The sequence below is a fragment of the Aptenodytes forsteri genome, unplaced genomic scaffold, assembly GCF_000699145.1.
Source record: "Aptenodytes forsteri isolate BGI_AS27 unplaced genomic scaffold, ASM69914v1 Scaffold302, whole genome shotgun sequence".
In the NCBI taxonomy this organism is placed as follows: domain Eukaryota; kingdom Metazoa; phylum Chordata; class Aves; order Sphenisciformes; family Spheniscidae; genus Aptenodytes; species Aptenodytes forsteri.
In genome coordinates this window covers 293,675-319,334 of record NW_008794555.1, presented here as the reverse complement: position 1 = coordinate 319,334, position 25,660 = coordinate 293,675, and the positions used below count along the sequence as shown (strand labels likewise).

The 25,660-nt window shown below is 40.9% G+C and overlaps 1 protein-coding gene across 2 annotated transcripts in view; it reads right to left on the bottom strand.

The window, feature by feature from the left end:
• Positions 1–25,660, bottom strand: part of PPP6R2 (protein phosphatase 6 regulatory subunit 2) — a 110,451-nt gene that overhangs the window by 62,608 nt on the left and 22,183 nt on the right. For both annotated transcript variants that reach the window (XM_009272440.1, XM_009272441.1), the window contains exons 2-3: positions 23,026–23,158; positions 3,266–3,511 (exon numbers count right to left, since the gene is read on the bottom strand). In XM_009272440.1, the coding sequence (XP_009270715.1) occupies positions 3,266–3,492 (227 nt within the window). In that variant the 5' untranslated portion in view covers positions 3,493–3,511; positions 23,026–23,158. The remainder of the gene's footprint in view (positions 1–3,265; positions 3,512–23,025; positions 23,159–25,660) is intronic.

The following is a 25,660-nucleotide window of genomic DNA, read 5'->3' as shown; positions in this document are numbered from 1 at the left end:
AGTGAGCACCAACACAGACAGTTTAATTATATTTTCTGCTATGGTCTTATCCTCCTTTTTACACTTGGATCACCCATCCGCCCTACACATTCTTGGAGAGGCTTTTGCCTTTAGCAAACTGCTTCTCAAAATCCCTTCGGTCAGTCTCACAGATTAACTAGCCACAACATCCTTTTTCCATATCTGGACACAACTTCCCTTTTGTGAGGATGTACTTTTACCCGTAATGGATTATTTGTTTTTAACCAAGCCAGTTTTCTACATTAGGATTTTTTTTAAATCCTTGTAATACAAGCTCTGCATTTACCATGAGCCACTAAAATGTTTCCAGGCCAGCTGTGAGCTTTTTACCCTTTCACAGTACCATTTACTTCCTAATCAGCCTCCTCATATTTATGTAGTTCCATTCCTAAAAGTTAGAAAAACAAACCCCAAGCCCATGATAATGCTGTTTATATCTTTTTTGTTCCTATGAGGATGTTAAATCTGAGTACGTTATGGTTACTATTACAAAGTGATTTTTACAACAGTTACATTTCTTAGAGCCCCCAAGGGTATATGAAGAATTTTTTCTCCTTTTTCTGGCTCATTGCTCCATGCAAAAGGCATTCACAATTCCTAAAGATTCATGCACTGTGCCTCCCTGTGATATATATCCTGTCAACAGGGGGATAAATGAAACCTCTCATTATTATAGCACGTTCTGCTCTTGCAGCCTTTACAGACTCCAAGTTTCACACAGTCAGATCTTCACCCTTTCTATTTAGGCACGGCATCCCAACCCATAATAAGGTCTCCATGCTGCAGCTAACTTACCTCACTTGACACTCAGCTCTCTATCCCCTACAGCCCACTCTTGCACTAGCGGAGTCTACTCTGCCTTTCCTATAAGCTGTACTCTCATTACTGCATGGTCTCAACAGGTTCATGAGACACCCTAGTATGTCAACAAGTTCATTATAAATAGACATTACAGTTCAAATAGTTTATACACTTCTTTGATTGCTACAGGTCTTCATCTAGTCACTTAGTTTTGCATGCTATGCTTAGATGGGGATTTACTGTCAAGTTTTCCTCTCTGCAGTTTCCCTTCTGAACTTCCATCCTACTGACACTTTCTGATGATTCCATTTCCACAGCATGCATCACTCTGAGCTGCATGTCCTTCCAAACCTATCAAGTTTCTCCCCGTTCCAGTTTTTAAGCTTTCATAACCTTTTCTTAAGAGCCAAAAATTGGATTCCATTTGGATTTAGACAGAGTCCATTCTTCCTGCTTAGCCTTTATTTATTCCAAAAGCTTCCCCAGTTCCTAATAAGCTTAAACCCTCTTTCCCCGGTCTCCAGTGCCTCAACAAGCTTTGAAAATGCTTCTCTGTCTGGTCTACGTACGGTACTGGAAGCATTTCCAAAAAAATACTTCATAAAGATCAGTTCTATTTGTCCTGGCAAGCAGGTCACTACGCAGTTCTCGCTGCCATCAAAGACTCGCTTATCTCTCTATGGTGTATAACCACACTTCCCGCCACTATACCTGCTTTTTGAGCAGGCACCTTACGGACCGCTCTTCGAAGAGGAAGAGGCTACAATGCCATCATCTGACAAAGAGAGCAGTGAATGAGACTGTTAACTTAAGGCCTTCCCAACACAAGACTTTCTTCTATCTTGCCAGCACAGGGGACTGCCAACCTGGAGGCTGGCCTCTTCCCACCACTGTCTACCTTAGCCTGTGCCTCCTCATCAGCCAACCTGGCCCTGTGCTGCCTAAACCACACGCTACCTTCAAAAGCTGATGAAAAGGCATATAATCCTGCACGTGAAATTCAAGGACGCCTGGGAGTAAACACTCTCATACTGAGCTTCCCTCTTCCATTTTGGTTTGCATTAAGGATTTGGCTTCTTGAGAAATTTTTGTTTGTCCCCACCTTTCCTTATTCTTAGTCTGTTTAGTTACAACAGGAAAAGGTTTCCACTTCCACCCTTCAGCACACAGCATCAGAGACATAAACCGTCTTCTGACGGCAGCCACAGAAATCTCAAAAAGAACAGGAGTTAAAAATATGGCCTGGTTAACTGAAGTAGTTTTCTGCAGCGATACGGACGATGTATGAATTAGTACTGGCATGGTACTGGAATCCCTCATCCTCTCCTCCAGCAAAATACACCCAGATTCCAGCAAAGGGCCACAAGTCTTGCACTGTTCAATGTTTCCTCTGATCGTTAACTCTTAGTACTAAGGAGAGTATTTCCCACCTTCTTCAATCAGACATTTTGGGTTTGAGTTTGTCTCAGGTTAACTGTGCAAACAATACGGACAAAGAGCTGCAGTGAGCACAAAGCCAGTCACCCCATGGAAAGCCAGTTATTCTGATATGATACAGGAAATGCAGAAAGGCAAAAGACTGTTGTGTGCCACGTCCCTGGTTTAAACCTGTACAAAACTTGCATCTGTAGGACAACAGTATAAAACTAACACTCGTGGTTCCTTCTGGTAATTCACCTTTTATAGCAGAAGCCTTGCAAAAGCAGTCATCTAATATTCAAAGTTACTACATAATGTATTTCCTGGCATTCACTTACCTGGTAATAGTCACCTAAACCTAGCTGATCAACTCTCTCATCTAATAATAAACCTAAACAATACTACCATTTCTTCTGTGGATTTCAAGCAACAACAGCAATAACCAACACTGATCCACTCCCACAGTGACAAACTCCCCCATTTTTATTTATTTATTTATACACAGAGCAGCCTTTTATTTTTACATAAACTTAACAAAGAAGAACAAGCTTCCCAAATCCAAAACATAAATATTTTCAAGTATACATTTAGTTAAAAATATATAAATACAACTTGATATGAGAACCAAACACATCTAGAGTTCACCACACTTTCTTTTGTGGGCTTTACTACTGAAAACCAGTCAAGTTCAGAAATTTATAACTCGGAGCAGAATGCTCTTTGCTTGCAATTTTGATAAAAATGTGCTAAAGGTGTTTTTGAGATACCGATATTTTGCTTGCAAAGTTTTGAACAAACAGCAAGAGATTTTTATTTTCCAGACAAACTCAATGTTAAACCATTAAAAATAAAGAAACAAGCTTCTGAAAATTCACTACAAATAACAAAATGCTGTGACGTATTTCACAACGCTCGAAAGCCTTTCTCCCAAGACTGAAAAGGTTGCATCCATCTCACACCAGAGCATTCCCAACAAGTTCTCTCATTCAGTTTTCTTCATATAGGACAGAAAACAAATACCTACTTGAAGCGGACCTTCTCATCCATATCCACAGGGGGCTCATGTGTGATGAGGTTGACCAGCTCCTCCATGCAGTGCTGCTGGCAAAGGAAGTCCAGCAGCTTGCGGTTCTGAGCCTTGCACTCCTGTAAGATGTCATCTTCATCCATCAGCTCGTGAAGTGTCACATCTTCTTTATCCAGCAGCTTGTCCACATGTGATGTTGTGTTCAAATCAAACTTCCAGAACATGTTGATGGGACACAACTAGCTGTAATGAAAAAGAATGAGTTAATCCTCCATCTCCGCTATTTATTCCTCCTTTGTAATTCTGAGCAGAATACCTTCATACAGCTGCCAGCCAGCTTGTAACACTCAGTTCAATTCCGTAAACAAAATTAACAACTTTTCACACCAGAAAACGAACACGACTTAGATAATAGCTGTGTAATATCAACAATGGACACGATATATGCATGAATTAACTTTAACTGCAAGTAGCTTGAACTAAAAATCAAAGATTACGTTCATACACAGAAATGCTTTGCTGGATTAGAGTCAAGGCTGGTCACAGATAGGGAAACCACGCTACTGCACTGTAAGTAGTTTGCATTAAAGGGTTTGGGTTTTTTTTTTATTATTTGTATTTCAGAGTCATGCTCATCAGCCAAAACTGCAACAATCAGTGATTTATGTAAGTGGAAGAAAGGCCTCCAATGTATACATAACAGCAAGAGATAAACAGAGAGACCATAATTGGAAAGTATTTAAAACTACTGGACACTGCGAGCGATAACATCATCAGCAAACCCAGAGCCAAACTGCTAATAAATATAAACCTTATGGAACACTAGAATATGCTATTAATCTCATAGACATCATAGAACTGAAAAGCTGTGAGTGGTCTTTTGTGGGGCAGAAGAGTGTATTTTGGTTTTATACATATAAAAGTGTGCACGCACGTGTGTGTGTGTGTGTGCAATCTGCAGCTGTAAGGTCTGCAGCTCCAGAGCTGGGCACCAGCGGGACCATTAACCTCTCCAGGAGAAGCCGAGCACACGGTGTCAGGAACATACAGAGCAGTTCACTGGACCACACCATTAGTAGAAAGTTCCAAAATTCTGAACTCTAAACTTACTGGGGGAAAAAAATACGGCTTAGAGACTAGTGGTTTATATTACCTACAGGGTGTACGGCTGGGCAGCTAAAATTTGGTCTGTAATGTAACGCCCAAATTCTATTCTTGACCGTTCTAAAACAGACGATACTTGCCAATCTCTGCACACTCACCTCTTAACCAGGGTCCGCACATTTTACTACAGCCTGGGATTGGGACTTACAGGTGTTTACCAATAACAGAAATGGCAAAAGGATACTATAAATCAAAGCTAGAAATAGAAACTGAAGGAATGGCCTCCTTTTCCTACACATTCTGGATCTCAAGTCCTCATAAATACTTACTGAAAGGAAACCCTCCTCACCATCACCTTCCTTCAAAGGAAGTTTCACATGGACATTGTATATTATCCCAACTAAATAATAAAAAAAAAATTGATACAGTTCTCTGCCAAAGTGTTAAAACCGAGATACTGCATGTAACAAAGAATGACAAACTATTAAAGACCGACTTGAGCTGGAGCCTAGACCCACAAAAACACAGCAATTGACCTTTCATAAACAGTGATCAAGCCCTGCCCCGGCTGCATTTTTTGCCCCCTCCAAGTCTCCCTGGCAGTGCTCAGGGACCCCCTGCCCGAGCAGGGCTCCCTCAAACCCGCTGGCAATGGCTCAGATCACCCCCTCTGACGTCCCTTCTCTGTATCTGCTGCACTTCGCAGGAGTCTTCAGCATGACCAGAATCATACGTTGTATTTCAGATGAGGTTTCACTATTGCCATGTTATATTAGTAAGAATATTCCCCTTCAAACAATTTTTGCTAAATATAGAGCATTGCACTTTCTATTACTCATTTTCATCCCACTCCTACCTCTAACGCTTTCTTTCCTTTTTTGTTATCCTGATTTTTCTCTGTGAGCTCTCTTAATTATCTTTTTCCAGTTAGCTTTCCCAATACACTTCAGCTTTTATAATAGTCATTAATTATATCAAAATAAGACAGTGTTCAGACTATCCCTAAGAAACTCTTCCAGTGGTCTTCCTCTTGCTTAGTATTTTCTCTTATAATTCTGCCCTTTACCATCTCACCTCATGATCTGGCTAATTCACCATGATTCTTCAATGAGCCATAACTTTTCACAATCCTGCTCTGGCTATCATACCAAATATCTTAACGATCTCCACAAAGAAACAAGATTTACTGAATTTCTTTTATTTAGAGTATCAGCTGCCAAAGAAAGAGCTCAGATTAGTTTGGCACAATTTAAATTACTGATTTTCATTTCATTTTTCATTGTCGTATTTTTTTACTGTTCCCTACAGGGAGCAAATAAGCAATAATCTTCATTCTTCCCCAGTAACACTTTCAGTATCTTCAGAGAGTACAAGATAACTCCAATTCCTCATGAGTAGACGTTTGTACTTCAAAAAGCAGCTAAGTCATTTAACTATCTCAGAATCTGAGTACAGCCTTTCATTTCTGGCTCCTGTTTAGTGTTTCGGACTAAATTCTTCCCCAGACACTGCCTCATCCTCACTCAAACCCCATGGCTCTGCTACATGTACAGAAGCCTAACGAAAGGAAAAAAACCAGCTTCTGAAGGAAGGAGCCCTGTGCAGAAGAGCCGGTCAACTCCTGGGTCTGTATGCTACGCAGAAGATCAGGTGCAATGAGAGACCATGAAGAGATGGCGTCGTGTTGTAGGCTATGGGGATCAAAGATGGTTTCAAGAAATAAGCAATCATTAATGTTAAAGAAAATAAGAGAATAACTGTTATTCCCCATTGACAAAGGTGGTAAGCATAGCTCAAACAAGATAAACGTTCCGTGTAATGATACCATTAAGCTAAAACACATTTTATAAAATGAAGTAAATTGGATGAGAGATGTCAATGTGCTGCATTCCCAGATTATTTGTATGTAAGCATGTGATTTTATACAACAGGACCACAACGCTTTTTTTAACCTAACCCACATTACAATTTCCGCAGCAGCAGGAACACTTGCTCCAACCATTCATTTTGCTTTTTCCAGCATCCAAAAATGTTACCAGGCCTGATCTTTTGCCAGTTCCACTGCTTGCATAACTACATCTAAGACAGAATTCTGAAATTATCCTTTTTAAAAAAAACAAACAGAAAACAACACTTTTTTCCTCCAGGAAGGTTTACTGAAGAAGGGGGGCACTGCTTTCCAGTTACCACAGCTGGGCAATTTAAAAGGCTAAAGACCCAAATTTTGTAATTACATGTTTAAATATCTGGGTCCCTTGCAGTGTATCTTTCACACTGATCCTCCAACTGAAGGGTTTATAAGAACTACTAAATGAAACACATTAATAGAAACATTACTTTTTTAATTTATTTTTACCAATTAAGTTATTGACATGCATTTTCTGCCCTACCTCAGTTCCAGGATTCTTCACGTGTGCATGTATGTGTCTAAGGATCTCTTAAAAAAAAAAAGATTACCTTACAAAATTAAGGCTATTTTTTTCTTGGAATAGCTCTGTTACCCAGGATATTTGATAACAAATTCTGTGGAGATCCACTCAGCGCTTCAAAATTTGTCACAGGTAACTTTTCTATTTCAGAGAGCTTTTTTCCATGTCAACATAATTCTTTCTTTTAACATCTTTATCTAAGAGATTTAGAAGAAATCAAGAAAATCTTTACAAGTTTGTCTTTCGTTACACAGCACTGCCGATACGTTGAAGCCCTATTTGAATGTGTTGGCGTTGCAGGACTTGATTATAAAGGGAACATTTAAGCAATGAACTGTAAGGCCATCCAAAGTACAGCCTCCTTACAGCTTTGTCTTCCCGCAGCCCTCCTGTACGCCACGTTTACTCGCTGGCTTTGGACTTTCAGCATTTTGAGGTAGAGCTCACATACACGTTATGGGGATGCATATGGCCTCGAGCCCAGCAGAAACAGAACTGAGATCCTGATCAAGCATCCCATCTAGAAGACCACTTTATACGTACAAAGTTCCTTTTAAACATCAGGTGTCAACCACTTCTAGTCAAACCTACAGCACCATGTTTCTTGTAAAGCGACCTGTGAACATCAAGGCTACAGGCTTTATTCGTGATGGGCCCAAGCTCAGAGTTACAGGGAGGAAAGTGGGGGGAAGCTGTCCAAAACAAAAGCGTACCCAGACCTCCCCATGGCCCATCCACTGCCACTTCCTAACAATCTTCCAAACTGCCAGGTTAATTAGTTTAGGTTGATCCTAGTCTTTTGGGAACTAGCCCCCCCCCCAAAAAAATAGCACAAAATATGGCAGAGAGAAGCAGTTTCTAATTTGAGCTGTTTAAATCAATAGTATATTGAATTTTTTTTTTAAAAAAGTTAACATTTAGCATTACAGCACCAAGCAAGAGCTTCTGCATCCATCCATTCAGCTACTGAATATGCACTCAAGTAACTGAATTTCTGAGTTAGGAACAGACATCTGAATTTTCAACCTACGTGACATTTCTGTGACAGTAATGCTGTTTGGCTGTATAGTGTGTTCATTACAAACTGTTCTTCAGATATTTTTAACTAACTATGCTTAGTTATAAATTCACCGAGTAAAAAGCTGGCATAAAAGGCCTTAAATTAAGAATGTTTGGGTGCACAGTTAACCCAAATACATATATATTCCATACATAAATGCGGAATACACACGTAAATCTCACTTTTCAAATTCAAACCCATTACAAATCTGTCAATTCTACAGTTTTTCAAAGCTTTTTATATATCTACAGGAAAAGCTGCCCGATCTCTAGGAGACCCACTGATAAGCTGTCCTTAGGAAAGGAATCCAGCTCTTTTCTCAGCACAGAGCAGGCAGATCCCCCTTCCCAACCTCCTTCTTAAAACAAAGGTTGAGGAGAACTGCTGAGGAGTTTGGCCTCTCACGGTCCTCGCTGGCGGAACCGGGCCTCTGGAAGACACTGATGCAGTTCCCAGTGTCCTGGGACTGGGTGCAGCTGCAGCCAACAGGGAAAGGAGGCTGCCCTGCAGCAGTTGCTCTCCCACCACGTTGCCTGAAGCACATGCAGCAACATGAGACTCTTCCTCTTTGCCCTCACTCCAGCCAAAAAAAGCTCTTTTAGCTACAGTGATCTTATAGGCTACTCAGTAAAATGCAGCAAGTGAGATTTGGAAATGATTGTTCATGGCATATTGAAACCAACAGACAGTTAGGCCAAAGCAGGTGTCCAGGCAACGAAGTGAGGTTTTGTAATCCACCTAACATCTCTGCAAGCTTGAAAGTACAATGATACCACACACAAAAAACCCCAGAGACATACATGACACTTAAGGACCAGCAGAATGAGTCACGACCTACAGGAGCCAGATGAACTGTCCTGGAAGGCCACAAACCAGGCACAAGAGAGACAATATGCTGCTGTAACACTGTCCATAGGGTCTGAACTATGGTGCCTCTGGAAGCAGAGAAGTACAGCAAAGGCTGAACAAGCAGCTCCTAGCACTAGTAAATTCATAGAGTCACAGAATGATTTGGGTTGGAAGGTACCTTTAAAGATTATCTAGTCCAACCCCTCCACCATGGGCAGGGACACCTTCCACTAGATCAGGTTGCTCAAAGCCCCATCCAGCCTGATCTTGAACACTTCCAGGGATGGGGCATCCGCAACTCCTCTGGGCAGCCTGTTCCAGTGTCTCACTATCCTCATCGTAAAAAATTTCTTCCTTCTGTCCAATCTAAACCTGCCCTCTTTCAGTTTAAAACCGTTGCCCCTTCTCCTGTCACTACAGGCCTTGGTGAAAAGTCTCAGTCTTTCTTATAAGTCCCCTTTATACATTGCAAGGCCACAATAAGGTCTCCCTGGAGCCTTCTGTTCTCTGGGCTGAAAATACCCAACTCTCTCAGCCTTTCTTCATAAGAGAGGCGTTCCAGCCCTCTGATCATTTTTGCAGCCTTCTCTGGACCTGCTCCAACAAGTCCATGTCTGTCTTGGGCTGAGGACCCCAGAGCTGGACACAGTACTCCAAGTGGGGTCTCACCAGAGCAGAGTAGAGGGGCAGAATCACCTCCCTCGACCTGCTGGCCACGCTTCTTTTGATGATTGGCCTTCTGGGCTGTGAGAGCATATTACCAGCTCTTGTCCAATTTTTCATCCACCAGTACCCCCAAGTCCTTCTCTGCAGGGCTGCTCTCAATCCATTTATCCCCCAGTCTGTACTGATACTGGGGATTGCCCTGACCCAGGTGCAGGACCTTGCACTTGGCCTTGTTGAACTTCATGAGGTTCACATGGGCCTGCTCCTCAAGCCTGTGAAGGTCCCTCTCAATGGCATCCCTTCCCCTTAGCGAACCAACTGCACCACTGAGCCTAGTGTCATCTTCAAACATCGTGAGGGTGCACTCAATCCCACTGTCATTGATGAAGATATTAAATAGTATTGGTCCCAGTATGGACCCTTGAGGGACACCACTCATTACAGGTTTCCACTTGGACACTGAGCTATTGACTGTAACTCTTTGGACTCAACCATCCAGCCAATTTCTTACTCATCTAACAGCCCATCCATCAACCTCATATCTCTCCAATTTAGTGGCCAGAATCTTGTGTGGGACCATATCAAAGGCTTTACAGAAGTCCATGTAGATGACATTTGTAGCTCTTCCCTTGTCCACTGATACAGTCACTCCATTGTAGAAGGCCACTAGATTAGTCAGGCATGATTTGCCCTTGGTGAAGCTATGTTGGCTGTCTCTAATCACTTCCCTGTCTTTCATATGTGTCTACACCTTCCAGGAGGATCTGCTCCATGATCTTACCAGGCACGGAGGTGAGGCTGACTGGTCGGTAGTTCCCAGGGTCCTCCTTTTTACCCTTTTTAAAAAATGGGTGTGATGTTTCTCTTTTTCCAGTCACTGGGGACTTCACCTGACTACCGTGACTTTTCAAATATGACGGAGAGTGGCTTGGCAACTACATCAGCCAATTTCCTCAGGATCCTGGGATGGAGCTTGTTGGGTCCCATGTATGTTGCTCAGGTGGTCTCAAACCTGATCCTCCCTTACAGTGGGAGGGACTGCCTTGAGGTTCAGGGGCTTGAGAGATGTAGGAAGAGCGACTACCATTGAAAACTGAGGCAGAGAAATTGTTGAGTACCCCAGTCTTCTCCATGTCAGACATGACATGTCTCCAGTGTCAGACATGTCCACTGTCTCCACCCCAGTTCTCCTGTCTTATTTATTGGGGGAGGGGGGGCAGCTGTGGACTTTATTTAATCTTCCTTTTCTGGCCAATATACCTGTAGAGGCCCTTGTTATTATTCTTCACATCCCTTGCCAATTCATTGACACTTTGCAGACTTGGATGGTCCAGAAGAACTTCCCACATGAACATCAACGTATCCAACACCAGGATGCTTGCAGCCGATGGTGGGGGCAATGGCACACCGTTACCCGTACCCAGACAGCATCAATAAGACAGAAGAGGGGAGCTCTTGATGAAACCCAGCTATCCTGTTTGTAGAAGCAGCAGGATATGTACACATACATAAATGCATGCGTACAACACACGTGCTGATTTCAGTATGCATATTTTTGCATGAAGCACATGCAGTCTTCTACAATATACAACATAACTGCTGAAGCACATGAAAATATATTGAAAAAAACACAGGACAGAGGGCCAGAAAAAAGTTCTACATGGTGACAGTTACACCCCTATGAATGGTCCATTTTGAGTTGTATCAAGAAACAAACTAGTATGTCTATAACATAATAAAAAACGTTCATTATTACTTTAAAAAAAACCCTGATAATCTAGAAAAGTAACTGCCCCATTCTGCAATGATTAGCTAATTCATTTTCTTTAATCTGCTTCACTGTAGGTAAGCCATCATAGCTAACAAGGCACTTGTTCTCTACGAGCTATGGAGAGCTTGAAGAGAAGCACTCATAAGAAATGGGATCTCTCCATAAAGAGCCTGAGCTACCGTGAAAAACTTCAGCAGCATTAATCACCAAACTGCAGTTCATTTAACAGGACCTACCCCAGGAAACAGAAACCAGAGTAATCCACCTGCTGAAATGATGGTACCGCCTTGTAGAGCCAGGAGCCCAGAACGAGCAAGCCCTTTCTTTTGGCATCAGGATATAAATCCACCTTCTTTCTATAACTCAAAGAGTGCACTTCACCTCCTTCCAAAATGTCGGTAAGAAAAAACGCCTACTGAATAACAGGAAATGGGCTAAGAGAAACTGAAAACAGCTACTAGAGAGTTGCTGAGTATTATGAGCCCAATAAATGGCAAATACAATTTCTTCTTGTGATACATGACTTTACAAAGATTCAACACCGTTTCCTGTTTATGCTGTCTTTAAGACACCTACTTAAACTTGAGGAACTTCTAAATACTAAAATATTAAACATGAGAAATCACTAATAAAGTTAAGGAATACAAGGTGACTGTACAGCAGAAGAGGTAGATGAAAAAACAGGAATATGAAGGAGTATCCTACTTTCTCTAGCAATTTGTGGCATTGCACACCCCAATAAAGAAAAAAAAAAAACAGGAAATTAAATCAAATCAGGGGCATCTTAGGCATCTGATGGCAAAAAAATTAAAAAATTGTGGTCTTTTGTCCTGGAAATCTGCAAAGAAGTGGATGCTAACTGCCAACTTTAACCATTTCCAATTATTAAGCATTAAACAGAGTTCTGTTCTCTAGTTTTAGGCTCTGGTGGGCATGGTTAATACAATTTCCAAACAATCCAACAAAGCAGGGTGCTCTCAGGCCTTTTCACCCAGCATGAATGGGAGGGCTCTCTGAAGCAGAAAGGCACATTTTACTCCCTACTGCAAAAGCTGGGTTTGGAAATGGTAACATTAAACAGACCTGTGTAGGGAAGTCAGTAATAAGAGGTTAGGAAATGAAGTACGCTCTGTTCACCACAAGCAACTCGGTCACTACCAAAGCTGATGGTGCACAGTTGTAACTGGATGAGGACAAAAGCAGAAGAGGCCCTCTCCAGAGCCTGTACGCTTCCCCAACGGCTAAGGCACTACTTGCTGGCCAGAGCAGGAGAAGGAACATCCTATCTACGCTGAATAATTTTATGGTCTGCATTGTTTCCTCTTGCAGAATTGCTGAATCTTCTTAGAGAGCTCAGCTTGGTCTTTATGTCCTTTAAGTGTGAACTGCTTTCTGCATTCATTCCTTCATTCTTGTTGAGGAGGTCCCAGTCCTCAGAATAGTAGGGCCTCAATGGCCTCTTGGTATTCCCAAAAACCTACCAACAAGAATATCATGACCATGTTCAACATCCAACGAGCTACGACATCCAAGCCACCTATATCTGTACAGTAGCAAAGAGGAGGGAACCCTACAAGGGAGGTAAGCACAACTAGCTGTCCCTCCACCAGCAGGAATTTGAGCTTTTTTCCCATGCTTCTGCAGTACCTTTTAGCGCGTTGTGGTGCCCAGAGATTTGAAAGACCAATTTAGCCAGGTGCACTTAGTTTAATACGTACATCTGTAGAAAGGCTGATGAATGTCTCTCTTCTCCAAAGAACACACACTTTTTCCACAACTTTGACTCTTGGCCTTACGCCTTATTGATGCGGTATCATCTCATGGAATCATAGAATCATAGAATAGAATAGAATCATAGAATCGTTGAGGTTGGAAAAGACCTCTAAGATCATCGAGTCCAACCGTCAACCCAACACCACCATGCCCACTAAACCATGTCCCTAAGCGCCTCATCTACACGTCTTTTAAATACCTCCAGGGATGGGGACTCCACCACTTCCCTGGGCAGCCTGTGCCAATGTTTCACCACTCTTTCAGTAAAGAAATTTTTCCTTACATCCAATCTAAACCTCCCCTGCCGCAACTTGAGGCCATTTCCTCTCGTCCTATCACTTGTTACTTCGGAGAAAAGACCAACACCCACCTCGCTACAACCTCCTTTCAGGTAGTTGTAGAGAGCGATGAGGTCTCCCCTCAGCCTCCTTTTCTCCAGGCTGAACAACCCCAGTTCCCTCAGCCGCTCCTCATAAGACTTGTTCTCCAGACCCCTCACCAGCCTCGTTGCCCTTCTCTGGACACGCTCCAGCACCTCGACGTCCTTCTTGTAGTGAGTATGGAGTTTCAGTTATCCAGATACAAAACAACTAAGAAGCATTAAAGTCTGCTAAGAGGACTCAAAATTTATCAACCTTTGATTAGGTCCCCACTCAAGGGAAGGCTTGCTGTACAGCTCTAGCAGATTCTAACAAGATCTGTTATTGACATTTCTGATCAGAAAAGCAGTATAGCATATCCATACAGTTGCGCGATTTCTCCTGCCCTCTTTCCCTGATAATCACTAACCTCCCATACACCTTCCTGGCACAAGTAATAGTTAACAAACCAGACAGGAACAGAACAGCAGCTTCGTCAAGAACAGATACTGAATCTGTCACCATCAGATCATCCTACTTCTCTCAGTCTTTGACTGTAACTGCTGAACTATTTGACCTTCATCTCTACGTGAAGACGACTTGGGCTTCAGGTCTCGACCAACATCTGAGCGATACTTTCCACAAAAGCCAGAAAAGTCAGGAGATACAGACTGAACACTAAGACACATCAGAAAGCAGTACGGAGAAACATTTCTCTAAGGTTTATAAAAGTGTGCTATACAAACATTTACCAACTCATTTATGGTCACATAACAGATACTACTGCCCTTCATTAAGCCTTCTCAGTATTAAAGGTTATTTATTCTATGTCCAGAAAAGCATTAGAGTATAATACAATGAGACTCCAATGGGCTGGGAGTTTCAGGGATGTAACAATAAGTAACAAGGCCAAATGCAGGAGTGTCAGAAGCAGCAGCCTGACCTACAGTGCTAAAAGGGATGAGGACATACTCCGGAATTGGTTTTTATAAGTATCTTTAATAGGAACAAAATCCTTCAAATTGTTACGTTTCAACAAGCCGCTTTTCCTTAGGTCTAGATGACGAAATAGCCTATTCTGACATTAATAGCAGTACGGTAGTTTTGATTTTGAAAGAGCTTTCCATTCTGAAGTTCAGTAAGAGGGAAAAGTTTGTCAAATGAAGAACGCCCATTTCCCCCCCCCAAGTTGTCATTATAAAAAAAGTCTGGGGTGGACTTTTGATTCAACCTTTGATACTGCTTCAAGAATGCGTCTTCAGTGCTGAAAGCATCTTCAAGTACTGTCAGAGTTCCCCAACTATCCTTTTGCAAAGCATTTGCTTACCCTACTTTCAAACTACCACTACTTTGCATCAACTTACTCCAGAAATGGAGGCTTAGGTTTCCAGGCACACTGGATGCATTTTTGTTTTTTCCTACCCTCAGTATAGGGCTGAGAAGGAAAGGGAAGATTTTATTAACTGAGTAGGCAAGAAGCCAAACAGAACCCAAGCCTCAGCTTCCAACATCAGCTTCTGGCTGATGACAAATCTCCCCTTCTTTAAATTAAGATGCTTTTATGATTTTCTTGAAATACAGTAACTTCTTTCATTGGGATTTCTTCATTTCTTGGATCTTCTCAGAAAAAGCAAAGCAGTGCCTCAAAGAAGGCCTAAATTAGCATTGAGATGCCCTACCAACACAGGAAGCAAAACGCTATGTCAGTCTTCAACGAGAACAGCCCCCTCCCAGAAGTACAGGACCTGAACACTGGAAAGCAAGGTAAGAATGATCTTTTTCTGGTAAACTGCCTCAACCTTCTGTCATCATTTCTTCACAGATAATCTTAAGTCACACCTGAAATATCATGTTTGATAATTATCAGTGAATACATCCTACGGATATGCCTGATCTTTTTAAACCCATTTGGGCTTGCAATCAAAAGTGTTCTCTGACCTTAAACCATACCAAAGTTTCAATTTGTTTGGAAAAGTACTTTTTAAACCAGCTGTTTTGAATTCACTGCCTATCATTCCTCCTCCCACCCATGCTGAGTTATAAAATACAGTTGCCTCACATTCACTTTCTCCATACCACCTCTCACAGACATGGAATGGAATACAAACTGCTCAAGCAACACCAGTCAGTTCCAAAAAAACTGATCATCTATTAAAAGCAGAAGAAGGGAGTAAAGCAAAAGTGTAAAGACAGTGTTGATGACAAGGCTGGAGTGCAGTAAACAAATAGTTTTATCTGTCTACAGTGACTACATTGTATGCATTAACATCATTGCTTTAAGTTAAAATTGTTTAAGAAGTACATGAGGATTGTACAAGTTAAGGAGCAGGATAAGTTAAAAACTTCAAGCCGTATGCAGCAGGTGAATTAAGAGAAAGCTGCTCTGTAAGGTGATTTTTAGGAAATATGAAATTGGAAAGCTATAATATAGTTTTTTCTATACATAAGAAGTTAGAGTTAAGTCTCTGTCTTTGTTTTAATCTGATCTCTACACTAAAATAGTCAGTATCTTTATAAAAATTATTTAAAAACAAAAGGGTGCAAACAAAAAGGAGCATTTGGTTAAGAGTAGTAACTTTTTCTTAAAGATGATGCATAAGTTCCTTGGATAAACTCAAGGAAGAAAATACAGACGTAAGTGCTTTTTGGACCATAACTTAATAGTTATCTTTCAAAATTAATTTGAATTTTCTAATGTTACTAATAATATTCCTTTTCAACTATTTAGTTGTCTGTCTTTCACCTAACCTCATACTACAAAAAGTTTGTTCCTGCCATCTACCATGGTTTATTTATTCTCCCCGTACTGAAGTTTCCAGTTTCGTAAAACTGGGGAAGTCCTGAGCTGCACAAGGATGTTTTAGAGATTAACAGCTGTGAACAGCTTAAAATAAGCTTTCCATAACTGGGTATTTCTTCACCAAGCTGTTATCCCCCACCACCAGCCTGGCTTTATTTGTAGCCACGGCAAAGTTCGTTTTGAGATACCAACAGGCTGCTTACAGCCATGCAGATATTCAAAACAATCCCTGTTACACAGCTTCTCAAGTTTCACTTTCCTTCCTTAAACAAGTAAAAAAGAGCTAAATCAGAGTATGAGAACATGAGGATAAACATGTTAGGGTCAAGGTTCACATTCTTGCTGCTCAAGAGAACTCCTGCTATTTTTCTTTTGAAGCTGTTTCTAGCTCTTCTAGTTGGGGGGAGGGGGAAATCAAATGTACTCGTTATAACTGCTACAATGACACTTGTCCAGTCTGCAAATTTTCTTCAGCAGTGGAAAAGGCATCAAGAAACAACATACGCTGCTTACATCTAGCAAATGCAGAAGCTAAAGACCTCCCTGTTCCAGCAGGAGCCTGGACTGCTCTGCAGGCTTGGAAGCCCAGCTGGGTTTTAGACGGACTGCTCAATCTGTGGTGATGAGACATCTTTATGGAAGTACAGCTCAGAGTAATGCGGAAGGAGCTGACAGGCGGCCATCGAGCAATTCTGCCTCCCAGTCAGCTAAGACATGCTGTTCACACCAGTCTGTAAGGGACTCAAGGCCTTCATTTTCCCAAGTGCTTTAATCAGCTGTGAAGCAATTACTGGTACTGACCTTTAACACTTCCCAATTGTCTCCACATTACATCAAAGAATCACTGTTGTTCACGCTTAGCTTTTGATTCAGGTTTTTTATAGATGTAAAATAAGATCCAAGTTGCTTACTTTCAAGCAGTTAATTCAATCACAGCAGCACAGCTGATACCCAGTTGCAGGTAATTTTATCTGGGCAACCCGTTTACTGAGCAGCTTCCTTAAGATCATAGTTTGATTTACACCCAAAATTATCTGGGTATATTTTCAATCTTTATGCATAAATAGCACTTTCCCTGTCCTCTGCATCTTTAACACTGTAATACCACAGAGTACTAGAAAACTTTTATTGACAGCTACGGAGCAAGAGAGGAGGGTCTGACAACCTGATCTGGGCAGGAGCAAGCTACAGACTGCAAAACAAGCAGTAGGGAGAAACTGTCTTACAACTTACGATGTGCTCTGCTGTCCCATGACAATCATCCTCAGTGTCAAAATAAAATTCACAGTTTAGTCCCCTGATTTGTCAGCTGTCTTCTGTTCTTGCTTGGAGCTGCAAAAATAAGACTTTTTGCAAGCTAGGTGTGCTCTATCACATTGAAGGAACAAGCCATTTCACTGAAGGCTGCCACCAGCAGGCAGCGCCAACAAATCATGCCATTAAAAAAAAAAATAAAAGGACAAATTTTGTATTACAATTCACAGCAAGAAACATGTCAGGATCAAAACATTTTGTATAGAAGATAGATTTGATTCATTTATGATAAAGAACAGCTTTTAAGGAAGGCAGGTGCCTTCCAGACATTAAAAAAAAAAATAAAATTTTAAATTTTGTATTACAATTCACAGCAAGAAACATGTCAGGATCAAAACATTGAAGATAGATTTGATTCATTTATGATAAAGAACAGCTTTTAAGGAAGGCAGGTGCCTTCCAGTCGAAAAACCCTAGGCTACTAAGCAGATGGAGAACAAGAGAAAAAACTGAACAGAGGTGGCAAAAGGTGTTCCTTGTTTGATATTTTTAAACAGTAAGCAGACTGATTGTTGCAACTTTTTGTAAACTCATCTTTAAACCTAGTCTGTAACAGTGCTCACCTGTGTGAGCCAGGGAAGGACAGTTTGGGCAGCAATGTTTGCTCTCTTCAGTGCGTTCAAATCAATAATACATCCCTTCGTCCTCCTCATATTTTGTGGGCAAGAAATATAATATACACAACTCTGAGGAGGCAGGGTTTGTTAGTCTTGTAATTCTGTATAGGAACAGGGAGATGAAACATTTCCTACATTTTTCCGAACAAGTTAAATATCACAACCTTTCCTTTTTATTATTAAAATGAATTAACTGTATGTATTCAAAACTTGTACTACTGCACTAAAGCACTGGTACATTCAGGTTTTAATCCAGATGAGGCCCAAACACACAGCTACAAGAAGTACCTTTCTCCTGATGTCTGCCACATCTCAGGTCTTAGTGCTTTAGTTTAGGTCACCTATGTCAACAGTAGACTAGAAATATCTTTTGCTTTTTCAGGTGGACATCCCAAAGCCCTTCAAAGTTGCTCAAATTATTTCTGAACTGGAGTATCTAATTAAAGGAAAAAACCTAATGATTTAAGGAAGCAAGTTTTCTATAACTATATGCTGCCATTTTTGAGGATTAACTGCTTTATGGAGAGCATTTCTAAATTTGATACATGTAGAATTAAACTGTCATTCAAACACCTGCTATTTGCCAACAATACACTGCAGGAATTTTTTTAATACTTAGAAGGTATGAAGAGACTTCAGTTGAGAAGCAGACCACCACACAAAGCAACCCCTGGCCACACACAGATTCTGGGGTAGAGGTTTAAAAACAAAATAAAAAAAGAAAATAATTTGCTCTTACTATGTATGTTTCAAAGTAATCACTACTTTTTGTCTTATTCCTTATACAAGTAGAATGTCAAGTGTCTCCCTTCTCATCTGTGAGGCCTGTAATGACTGTTTCACCCCTTTTGCCCCACTTCATCTCATCCTCCACTTACCAGGGATTTCCACTTTGTGGCCTGGATTTTATTTTAGTTAACAATTGTGTGGGGGCAGGGGGGGGATCTTTTTAAAGCCTTCACCTGAGTACCATTAAGTTTGGTAGAAAAGCCTCTACCTTTTCTAGAACATGTCAGAAGGAGTCTGCAAAAATAATAGGTGATTAAAATTCACCGACTGCAAGACTAGTAGTTCTACGTATCACAAAGTTTACAGCATCTTGCAATGCTTCTTTGGCTACCATAAAAAAAAAAAAAATACACTGCATCTCCTACTTCCCCTAAAACTTTGGGTGAATTTTTGTCTTACTCTTTATTATCTGAATTCTATATTTGTGTTACTTTGCTCAGGATTATTACTGTAGTCAGTTCTGTAGTTACCAAAGGCTACCCCAGGCCTTACTGAATATGGGCACACATACAAAAAAACCCACAGCATTTTCCGACCTTTCAGAATGCTCTCAGTACTCCAAGACCAGTAAAACCGAACATGGAGGGCCAGCAATCACCACAGGCAACTCCTTCTGGAAACTGGGAGGAAGTTACCAAGATTTACTGATTTTTTTTTTTTATTTAAGCCTATTTAAACCCATTCCCGATAAAATAAAACATTTAAGATTTTCCACTTAGTTACTAAGTGAAAACACATGGAAATGCTGAGAGAAGTACATTATCCTACTTGTTTCCAAAAAGAAAGTATTTTTGAATGCTTCTGACTTTCCTGTAACATCCTATTATAAAAATACAAAGGACAAACATAACTTCAGCAGCTATGTCACAGCTGAAGAGTCTTCCTAAGTCCCATTTAATTCAGTCTGTCTCTTTAGTCGACAGGCATGGATTCCTGATGTGAATTTTAAGGTTATTTTATGATTTTTTTTTTTTGCTAAGTTTTAATACAAAATCTCCCTTATTTCCTCTATAAGCATAAATAATTTTAAGCTTTGCTACACAGAGCAAAAGAAAAAAAAATCTAGATAATTCTCTCAAATTGCAGTATCTGAGAAAGTTTTAGAACACACCTGCAAGTCAGATGGTAACAGATCACCAGGACTACATGGCATGCACCCAAGAGCTCTACACCTTTAAAATGCAGCTACCGAACAACTAATTGCAGGGAATGAAGTATCACTTTATTTAACCTGGTGAACTTGAAGCCTAAAACTAGCTTTTTAAGCAAACTGTTACACAATTTAAAACACCCACAACGAAAACATACAGACGGACAAGGACAGTACAATCGATAGTTCATCTGAATTCCCACAGGAGTATTTTGCATGGGCTTCTCCAAACAACTTTAAAGAAAAGCTCACTTTCTTTCGTGAATCAGCAGCTGGTTAAAACATAAGAAATAAGACAAAAGCAAATAAAAAACCAGAAAGAGTAGGGCCCCAAAAGAAACAGTGCTGCTTAATGTATTCATACGTAATCTCAGAAGAAATATGAGTAGCAAGGCAGCAACATTTACTCGTGATAGAAAAATTACACAGCTTAAACCTACCAAAGCTGTCACCAACAGCTGCAGAATGATTTCATGTTAATAAGAAGCCAGACAATGAAATTGCAGATTTAACTCAGTGATGACAAAAGCAAAGTACTAATCACAGGAGAAAACCCCCCACTGAACAACGACCGCTAAGTTAGTTAACTATCACTCTGATCAGGGACCTACAGCCAGCCAGTACATTCAGACAGAAGTGCCCGCATCTTTATTATGGGCACACTAGGGAAATAAATACTCGCAGGGTTTATAAACATCACCAACAGGTATTTGAGCAGCAACTACATCACGTCAGGTGAATCTGTCTTTTTGAAAAGAGGACAAGCAGGGGCTAAGCAATTTGCCCCTGTCCACTATGTCCTGACTGGCAAATCCTTTCCTCTAGGCTTGGTTCAGTCTAACCCAGGAGCTTTCTGGGACCAGTCAATGTCTGCAGTGACCTCTGGATCCTCAGGAAGTCTCCCATTCTCCATCAGTTCTGAAGCCAGGCTGTCCATCTGCCCCTTGCTCATCCAAGATGTATCCCACGCTCTCCTGCACTGCAAATCTCTTTCCTGCTGAACTTTCACACACTCACACTCTTCTGCCTGCCCCATCCCACGTTCTGGGAACTTCTTCCCCCATGTATGCTCAGATGATCCCAGGAAGGAGCCACCTCCCCTCCTTCCAGAGAGCTTTGCCCAACCTGAGTGCCACAGCCAGGCCAAAGCAAACAAGCAACCCTCATCTGTGATGCACGGCAATCCATTTGAAGAAACATGACTTTTTAACATACAATAGAACAGATCCTGTTTGTTACAGCCATTTGGAAATGATCTTGGAGCCACTGTTCAAGGATCTCAATATAGAGCAGCAGCCAAAGAGGTAAAAGTAATGTCAAAAGTTATTACAAGAAAGAATAAGCAAGTAAACAGAAGGCATGACATCATTTGACTATCATGTGTTTGCATCTCGAGTGCTGGTCTGGTTAGCTTCTCTCAGAAGAGACAGTAGAGCTCAAACAAGTACAGCTGATCTGATTAGCTTCTCTTAAAAGAGACTGAGCAGAACAAGAAACAGCACAGCTTCTAATGGAAGATGCATTAAACTTGACTTGATACATGACCACAGCTCAGAAAAACAACAGATACAGAGAAAGGCATGAATGTTATTAAGGAGGTGAACAGACAGTTATTTACAGCTTCCTATAAACCCAAGAATGGGGACACCTCACAAAGTTATCAAGCAGCCAACTCAAAAACAGGCAGACTCAAACACTAATTGTGTTCTGCATGGGAAGAAGAAACCCTGTGGAACTTACTGCCATAGATGGTTATGGAGTCCAAAAGCTCAATTGAGCTCAACAACTCAGCTGGTTACACCAGTTCATAAAAGAGAGGTTTATAAAGGACCTTCAAATGTTTTACAGCCACTGCTGTTTCAGAAAAATCACTAACCTGGGTGACTGTCAGAAAGTGGGAGTGCCTACCCTACATTTATACTGTTCCAAACTTCCCCCAGGCACATCGTTAGCAGGAGCAGGTATCAGAGGGTCCTGAGCCAGCTGGACCTCAAGGATGACTGTAATTTGTCAGACTGGGCTACACTGTTATTTCCAACTACTGTTTTTTATTTTTATGTATCTCATTGGCATAGATGACTACAAATGTCTGGGTACCATCCACGTGCTCTAGTTCCTAGATGGCTTCCAGAACAATTTTCACCAGTTTCAAGCCATCAGGCCTGACATGCAACATAACTATAATCAGCTCCAGCAGCAGCAGCATCTATTTACAGCTCACCTAAAACCTGCCACTTTTCTGCAAGAAAACTTAGGGTCTCCTTCTTCTTTTAGGAGCTTTAAGAACACCTTTAATTCATAACCTATTCCCCCGGGAAACCTTGCTTTACATAAAATCTCTTGCCTTTGTAGCATTAAGAAAGCTTTTCCTAAATGAATTACCGATAGGAAAATGACCGAGTCAGCCAGCTCCACTGCAGGCACCGGGAAGGATCGCAGTGCTCCTGCGGGCAGCCCATCCGTCTCCAAATAATCCCAAGGCAGTGAATCTCTAATGTAATTACACACTGCATGAGAGGGTAGTTCCTCTTGTTTGCTTTAAACTGCCTGCTTGATAACTTTGTTGGATGCTTCCAAATTCTCACCTTACAAAAACCAGTGAGTAATCACGGCCTATTCACTTTCACTACCCCAGTGACAAGACATACTGCGTGTCATTTCCATATTGTTACTTCTTGGAAGAGCCACAAGCAGTTCCCAGAGGTTTAGATAGCCACCAGAAAAAAAAAGAAAAGAAGATCCATCTTCTTCCCATCAATTATGTACATTAAATTAGAGCTCAAAGTTTTGAGAAGCATTTACCAGTTAAACCTGGTTTTAGGGAGTAACCTGACCAACATACCACAACTAGACTGCAGACTCAACAACAGCAGAGGAACTGGGCTTCTCAGCTGTATGCAACCAGCTCTGAAACTCATCAGCAGGACCATCCCAGCGACACTACAGTTCCCTCTCAAATGACTCCAGGTATTAAATAGCAAGAACAATCTCACTAGCAACCACCAGAACACATAATATAGCATTATCAAGCACATTGTCATTACTGAGCTTAGAAAGGAAAGGTAGATGCGCATACCTTCAGTAGAAGTTATTTCAAACGTGAAATCTTCTCCACGGACAGAGAAACATTTGGGTTACAGTTCCTGGAATATACCCAGCTTCAGAAAATGATTTTCATCCAGTGTGAATTCTTTCTCAAGCTTCCTATCCTGGAAAATATTTTTAAAATTTACTATTAACCAAAGGTAACTGAGGGCCAAAGATTTTTTCCCTAAACAAACTTCCACATAACCTTTCAGCCCAAAGAAAAATTTCAGCAAGACCGTAGGTGACTAACACTCTTTGCAAAGCCATCGCCACCACCATGTCAGACGTACTCCTTTCAGTTACCCACCCCTTCCATAGCACTGGGCAAACATGAACCTTCATACCAAGTCGTGACAACAGAGGGGTTAACAGCCCCTTCCCCTTCATAGCCCTTGGACTCAGCTGTGAGACTTGTACCTCATTCAAGAACACGTTTGTTTTCTTGACATCGCTTCAGAAGAAAGTTATAGGTTGTCAAGGAAACCTAACGGTCATTTTCATTTGTTCCAAGAATAATTGCAGCAACAATACATGTAATTCATTTTTGGTCTGGGGCCCCCATCACCTTAATGAGGCAGCGAGGCACTCGCCTCCAGAAGAGCGTTCACAGTGATTTTGGAAGGTGATTCACAGAAGGGAAGCAGGCAAGAGAACTAAGCTTGGCTTAGCCTGACAAGCTCCCCCCACAGTTGACAGAGCTGGGTTTTAACCAAGCCTCTCTCCGAATCCAGGTATTCCTTTTGTACTGTGGGGTTATGACCAAACAGAAAATAACAGCAGTCAGTCCCTACATCGAAGGATAATGTTCCTACGCTATCCCAACAAAAAGAGTACACTCACATTATTAGGGCAAATACTCTACATATCTCAACAGCCTTGTAAACCTCAATGTCAGAATCCAGAGATTCTGACAGTGTAACACAGAGCACCAGCAGAAAGAACAATGTATTTTTTCATCATCTTATCAGTAATTACTTAATTGGAGGTACAATATTCACCCAAAACTGAAGTAATTCATTTGAATGGACAGCATACACAATTTTACTGTGCATATTTAAGATCTGTAAATTTGATGCCTTCTTTTTTCCCAGCATTTGTCCTTCATAGTCTTTTAAACATTATAAATGATAAACTGAACATAAAACAGTACAGCATAGATTTAAAATCATAACCTGAGGCCCAACAATTAAAGTGCTGCTCCAAAAACAGACTGAATTGTTTTCCAGAGAAATCACCGTACACCTCAGATGTAGTGAGAATACAGCAAGAATACTTTGAGACAGAGCTTGAGAAAAAGCTATGCTTTTTGATTCTACATATCCCCCTAAAAGTCAAACTCTATTTTGGAAATTAATCTGTAGTTGTGGATATTTGCTGTATTTCTACTTAAAAGCAAAGGGCAAGAAGAAAACCTCTGAATAATGACTTTGTTTGGCAGAGTGTAATTATTATTTAGAAGCTACTTTATTATGGAAATTCAAAACATCTGCACCATTCTGGCACTTTCATTTGTTGTGCTCGTGGTCAAGACAAACCATACTTCACAGCTCCACAAGCTATGTAGTATTACTTCAGCCCCAATTCTGTTAAGCTTGTGCTTAAATCCAGCACAACGAGCAGTCCTGTTGGACTTACTGAGCCCAAACACCAGGCACGTTTACAAGTTCACATAATCTACGTGAAGGTGGTCGGCAGAACAGCAAACTGACTCCACGTACGGAGTATCCCGCACTCCCTGAACGCATTCTTTAACACCGAGTCCATACAGCGAGACCCATGAAGAACAGGAACAAGTACCCATCTTGTTCTTACCAAAAGTGCATTGACAGCAGGATATCTTAAGGACACGATCAAGTCGCACGTGTTAGTGAAACGGTCTTCCCGGATTATGGAAAGATGGAAACAAGCCTACGTGACATTGTCTTTCTAACTTGAAAAAGAGTAAGAATTTAATCTCTAACATTTCAAGTGACCGACAGCAGCCTCAGTTAGATCTGTCATCTTTAGTCTTTATGCTATATTCATCTCAATTTTTCTTCAATTTCTTCAACTATTTTTTAATTGAAATAGTTACTGAATGAATTTCCAAATAAGAGTGGTAGGACAACTGGATCTGCTGTATTTCAACACAGCTGAAACACAGATTTGGATGATGTAGTTAATTACTTTCTTCCATTCTGAACATGTACTGCTCAGATTTCAGCCTTATTCTCTTGAGACATGTACTTTATTTTACCTGACAACCAATTTGAAACAAAGCACAATAAAGTAGTTAAAGTAAAAAAGAGTCTATATTTTCTACCTTCTCTCCTAGTGATTTTAATTTTTTTGCTAAACTCACTGCATGTTAACCAGCTACATACACAGACATGTTCAAAAATTTAGCACAGTATATCTATACCGAAGTTCAGTTTTCAAGTCAAACCACACATGGGTTTCTATGTTGTCGAAAACAAAGCATCTCATTTCTAACAGGAGAAATCATCCACCTCAAAATAACAACTAGTATCTTCAGCGATTTCCTGAAATAGGGTAGAGAGAATAAATCCAGTAGATCATAGAATCATAGAGGTTGGAAAAGACCTCTAAGATCATCGAGTCCAACCATCGACCCAACACCACCA